At 45.5% G+C, this 6,000-nt stretch overlaps 1 protein-coding gene across 1 annotated transcript in view; it reads left to right on the forward strand.

The window, feature by feature from the left end:
• LOC115175637 (disks large-associated protein 2) overlaps positions 1-6,000 on the forward strand; it is a gene marked incomplete at its 5' end in the record, with an annotated part of 191,923 nt that overhangs the window by 185,213 nt on the left and 710 nt on the right. Inside the window, 5 exons of the mRNA XM_029738938.1 lie at positions 872-1,245; positions 3,132-3,217; positions 3,511-3,929; positions 4,257-4,348; positions 5,628-5,792. Of these exons, the coding sequence (XP_029594798.1) occupies positions 872-1,245; positions 3,132-3,217; positions 3,511-3,929; positions 4,257-4,348; positions 5,628-5,792 (1,136 nt within the window). The remainder of the gene's footprint in view (positions 1-871; positions 1,246-3,131; positions 3,218-3,510; positions 3,930-4,256; positions 4,349-5,627; positions 5,793-6,000) is intronic.

Below are 6,000 nucleotides of genomic sequence, written 5' to 3' on the forward strand. Positions count from 1 at the left end.
ATAATAATCCACTGCCCAGAAGGAGCCTTAGTCTGTAAACACTGGGGTTATTCATTTAACCAGGAAGAAGTGCCAGTGTTGAGTGTTCATCTCTGTGGCAGTAAAAAAAATGTTTTCCCCCTTTCTTCCAACCTGTGTCCTCAAGTCTCCTTATGATGCATTTTACATAATCCCCTCACAGTTGTGTAAAGTACTTAAGTAAAAATACTTTAAAGTAATACTTAAGTCCTTTTTGGGGTATCTTTGCTTTACTTTACTATTTATACTTTTGACGACTTTTACTTTTACTTCACTACATTCCTAAAGAAAATAATATACTTTTTACTCAATACATTTTCCCTGACAACCAAAAGTACTCGTTACATTTTGACAGGAAAATGGTCCAATTCACACATTTATCAAGAGAACATCCCTGGTCATCCCTACTGCCTCTGATCTGAAGGGCTCAATAAACATAAATGCTTTGTTTGTAAATTATGTTGGAGTGTTGGAGTGTGCCCCTGGCTATCGGTCAATGTTTTTTTTAAAGAATGAAAATTGTGCCGTCTGGTTTGCTTAATATAAGGAATTTGAAATGGTTTATATTTTTACTTTTACTTTTGATTCTTAAGTACATTTTAGCAATTTTATTTACTTTTTTTTTTACTCAAGTAGTATTTTACTGGGTGACTTTCACTTTTACTTGAGTCATTTTCTATTAAGGTATCTTTACTTTTACTTTTTACTACTTTTTCCACCACTGTCCCCTCATCACTCCGCCCTTCGGTTTCATCACTCACTCCCACCCCATATTTCTTTATTCTCTCCCTTTCAGAACCTCTGTTTTAGAGTAACTCCTCTTCATCTATCTCTCTCCCTGCTTGCTCTCCAGTGGTGACGCACATGCCTAGCTATACGTCAAAGACGCCCCCGCCGGCACCACCTCGCACCACCTCCAAGCCCCTCATCTCAGTGACGGCCCAGAGCAGCACAGAGTCCACTCAGGATGCCTACCACGAGGGGAGGGACCCACGGGGGAGTGTACTGTGGGCGCCGGACGGTCTGGGCGGCTCGGGTCGAACCCTCTACAACTCCACCGACAGCCTGGACAGCGCCAATGTGGTGATGCTGGCCATGGAGACGGCAGGGAGCAAGCGGCACGCCTCCTCGGGCAGCCACAGCTCGGTGCAGACGTGTGACAAGGCGGTGTTGGTGTCCAAGGCTGAGGAATACCTCAAAACGCCACGTTCCTCCATAGGGATACAGGTAAAACCAGCTCACACACACACGTTGATAGTCTAGTCCAGGGGTGTCAAACATACGGTCCGCGAGGGGTCCAATCCGGTCCGCGGGTGGTTTGACAAAATACATTTGCATTTCAAAATGTTTTGTTTTTTGGGGGGGAGGGGAATAAACACAATATACATTACAATGACTGAAACCATTTTACACTGACCCAATGTGACCCTGACCAATCAGGATTAATGACCTGACCACATAGCTCTACAGCCACTGGCCAGCTCACAGCACAATATAACACACACACACACACACACACACACACACACACACACACACACACACACGCACACAGATGTACACACACACAGAGATGTACACATGCACACGCATGCACACGCACACACACACACACACACACACTTACACAGATGTACACACACACACAGATGTACACATGCACACACATGTACACGCACACAACCACACACACACACACACACACACACACAAACATACACACAAACACAAACCACCTATGATGACGAATAGAGTAGAATAACATTAGAGGAAACTGTTGAAGATTACTATTTATCAGTGTAATTCAATTTGATCATATTATCTATTTTACATTGGAAACAAATGTAATTTCTGGATGCCTGCTGCTGTGACTTTTCATGTCCTCTTAAATGACATTAAGCACGCCATATAGCATTAATGTAACCATTTAGACCCTTAAATTGCACTTAAGACAACATTCTGTGTCTTTTGCAATGCAGTTTCTCAAGGCATAGATAAAAGCCATTGCATCATCGCCATCATCATCATCAACATCATCAACATACCCATCATAACCTTCAGTGCCAGCACCATATTTATCATATCTGTTACCATATCTGGTACAATTCGTTATTTACTCTGAAGTACTCGTTGACATTTTATTCCACACTCAACTTTTTTATGTCATTATTTTGAAGTACTGGGTCTATACTGTTGACATGACAATAGATGAGTGTGTGAGCTCGTAAACTGAGCCGTAGAAAGAGAGGGACAGGCCTATAAAAGCCATCCCTCTCAGTGAGACACAGTCATCTGATCAGGATCAAAGGCTCTCAGGGCAAACACTCCTCTGGCATCACTTGATGCAGATCCTCTCTCGCTCACTCTCTCTCGCTTTCTCTCTCTCTCTCTCTCTCTCTCTCTCTCTCTCTGACTCTCTCTCTCTCCCTCTCTTTCTCTGACTCTCTCTCTCTCACTCTCTGACTCTCTCTCTCTCACTCTCTGACTCTCTCTCTCTCCCTCACTCTCTCTCTCCCTCTCTCTCTGACTCTCTCTCTGACTCTCTCTCTCTCTCTTTCTCTGACTCTCTCTCTCTCACTCTCTCTCTCTCTCTGACTCTCTCTCTCTCTCTCTGTCTCTCTCTCTCTTTCTCTGACTCTCTGACTCTCTCTCTCTGACTCTCGCTCTCTCTGACTCTTTTTTTCTCTCTATTCTCCCCTCTCTCCTTCTCTCTCTGACTCTCTCTCTCCCCTCTCTCTCTCTGACTCTCTCTCTCTCTCTCACTCTCTCTCTCTCTCTCTTTCTCTGACTCTCTCTCTCACTCTCTGACTCTCTCTCTCTCCCTCTCTATCTCTCTCTGTGTGTCCTTTCTCTCTCTCTCTCACTTTATACCCCCCTCTCCTCTCCTCTCTCTATTCCCCCCTCCCCCCTCTGTTTCTGTCCCTCTCTCTGTATACAGTTTCTAGTATAGATCACTACAGATTACTACCCTCTTTATGATTTATGCCTCTAAGCAGCCTCATTGATATTCTAGTAAAGTCCATTGGTAAAATAGTTCCCCCATGATACTGTTGTCAAGAAGTTCATGACATGTGACCAGTGTTATTGTTTATGTTCACGTTGTTGTTTACCAGGTGGAGACGGCGACGGATTCGGAGTCGGAGGGTAAAGGTCTTCCTCAGTACCATTCTGTTGGCACCCAGGTGGAGGATAACAAACGGTATGAGGCACACAGGAAGTGGAAACTGGAAATACAACCGTTGCATAATTTGGCCTCTGACCCTTTACAGCAGCAGTCAATAATTTCCCTCTGGTTCCTGATTGCGCTAACTAAATATTTGAAAGTTATTATGCAATGTAGTTGTGAATGATTTCTTTTTGGTACATACTGTATCTGTGAACGGGTTATATTGATGTTTTCTCTCTCATATATTGTTCATTTAATCTCTTTATTATTGTCTGTATACATATATGAGTGTGTGTGTGTGTCTGCATGTGTCTCTGCACCCTCAGGCATGGCAGGTTCAAGCGCTCCAACAGCGTGACGACAGCCGTACAAGCTGACATGGAACTAGAGGGCTTCCCCATCATGGAGGACAAGGGACTGCAGTTCGGAGGGGGCTTGGGTTTCCGAGGGGGCCACTCGGAGCCCAGCACACCCACCCAGTACGGGGCCGTCCGCACTGTCCGCACCCAGGGCCTCTTCAGCTACCGGGAGGACTACCAGCGTTCCTCCAGCGGTCCTCCCAGTCCGCAGCCTGAGTCGTGGCTGACAGAGCCCTCTCTGGAGGGGGCTGAGACGGGCCGGGTGTCCCCCCTCCGCAGGGATGGCAGCTGGTTCATGCAGCTCCTCCATAATGAAACTAAGAGGATGGAGGGATGGTGTAAAGACATGGAGAGAGAGGCGGAGGAGCATGACCTGTTGGAGGAGAGTGAGTGTCTGACGCTGCAGCTCAGATATATATACGGGCTCTATAGCCCCTAAGACAGGGTCTGTTCACATTCTAATGCATTAGATTCTAAATACATTCACTGATAACCATTTTAGAATGGAATGGGAAAAGTCATGTTTGTAGATGGAAATGTACTATACAACCGACAAGCATTGTTATTACCACCGCTAATGAATACCGGTCTATCTTTTGATGGTTGAGGTAGTGGACAGATTTGAGAGAGAACACTCTGTGAGCTGTCAATGAGGATAACGCTGTGTGTGATCTCTCCCTCTGTGTGTGCGTGTGTGTGTGTGTCTTTTCCAGTCCTAGGGAAAATCCGGAGTGCGGTGGGCAGTGCACAACTCCTCATGTCTCAAAAATTCCAGCAGTTCTACTGGCTGTGTCAACAGAACCTGGTGAGTACCTATAATACCATAATGGAACATGACAAGTGTGTGTGTGTCTTCAAAATACACCTTATGTCTTACATTCTCACTGTTGATCACTAACCAACAGTACAGGACTTGAGAAGTGATGACTTACCAACAGTACAGGGCTTGAGAAGTGATGACTAACCAACAGCACAGGGCTTGAGAAGTGATGACTTACCAACAGCACAGGGCTTGAGAAGTGATGACTTACCAACAGTACAGGGCTTAAGAACTGATGACTTACCAACAGCACAGGGCTTGAGAAGTGATGACTTACCAACAGCACAGGGCTTGAGAAGTGATGACTTACCAACAGCACAGGGCTTGAGAAGTGATGACTTACCAACAGTACAGGGCTTAAGAACTGATGACTTACCAACAGCACAGGGCTTGAGAAGTGATGACTTACCAACAGCACAGGGCTTGAGAAGTGATGACTTACCAACAGTACAGGGCTTGAGAAGTGATGACTTACCAACAGCACATGGCTTAAGAACTGATGACTTACCAACAGCACAGGGCTTAAGAACTGATGACTTACCAACATCACAGGGCTTAAGAACTGATGACTTACCAACAGCACAGGGCTTGAGAAGTGATGACTTACCGACAGTACAGGGCTTAAGAACTGATGACTTACCAACAGCACAGGGCTTGAGAAGTTATGACTTGCAGGACACCTACTGGTTGAACAATGTTCAGGTAAGGTTTGCAGGACACCTAGTGGTTGGATCATGTACAGTAAGATTTGCAGGACACCTAGTGGTTGGATCGTGTACAGTAAGGTTTGCAGGACACCTAGTGGTTGGATCGTGTACAGTAAGGTTTGCAGGACATCTAGTGGTTGGATCGTGTACAGTAAGGTTTGCAGGACACCTAGTGGTTGGATCGTGTACAGTAAGGTTTGCAGGACATCTAGTGGTTGGATCGTGTACAGTAAGATTTGCAGGACACCTAGTGGTTGGATCGTGTACAGTACGATTTGCAGGACACCTAGTGGTTGGATCGTGTACAGTAAGATTTGCAGGACACCTAGTGGTTGGATTGTGTACAGTAAGATTTGCAGGTGTTGGATGATACAATAGCTGTTGATGTAACAAAGCATTTAAAAATTGCCACTATAGTCTGTAACAGTTATGACTATACCAGATAACAACTATATTGTGTATATGTTTCATGAAATCAAACAAACACATTCTCATGGTCACTGAGGTGTTGATAACTATATCTAATGTGTTCCCTCCCGCCACCCTCCACCCCCCAGGACCCCAGCGCCATGCCCCGCCCCACCTCTCAGGACCTGGCCGGATTCTGGGACTTGCTGCAGCTCTCAATCGACGACGTCACTGCCAAATTTAATGAACTGCAGCAGATCAAGAGCAATGAGTGGAGGCTCGTGGAGAGCCCAGAGAAGAAGACGCCATTACAGGTATATCAACAGAGTTGTTACAGTTTTTCACAGCTAGCAAAGTAGTCTGTGTTGGTGTGTTGTCTAATGGTATTGGTCAACGCATACATCGTTTTTTTGTTTTATCCTGCCCCTACTCTGAGAAAATACGTGGCTCAAATCTCTTTGACACCTCTCGCTCTCGCTCTCCTCTCTCTTCTCTCTCGCTCTCCTCTCTCTGTCTCTCTCT

The sequence above is a fragment of the Salmo trutta genome, chromosome 1, assembly GCF_901001165.1.
Source record: "Salmo trutta chromosome 1, fSalTru1.1, whole genome shotgun sequence".
Lineage (NCBI taxonomy): Eukaryota > Metazoa > Chordata > Actinopteri > Salmoniformes > Salmonidae > Salmo > Salmo trutta.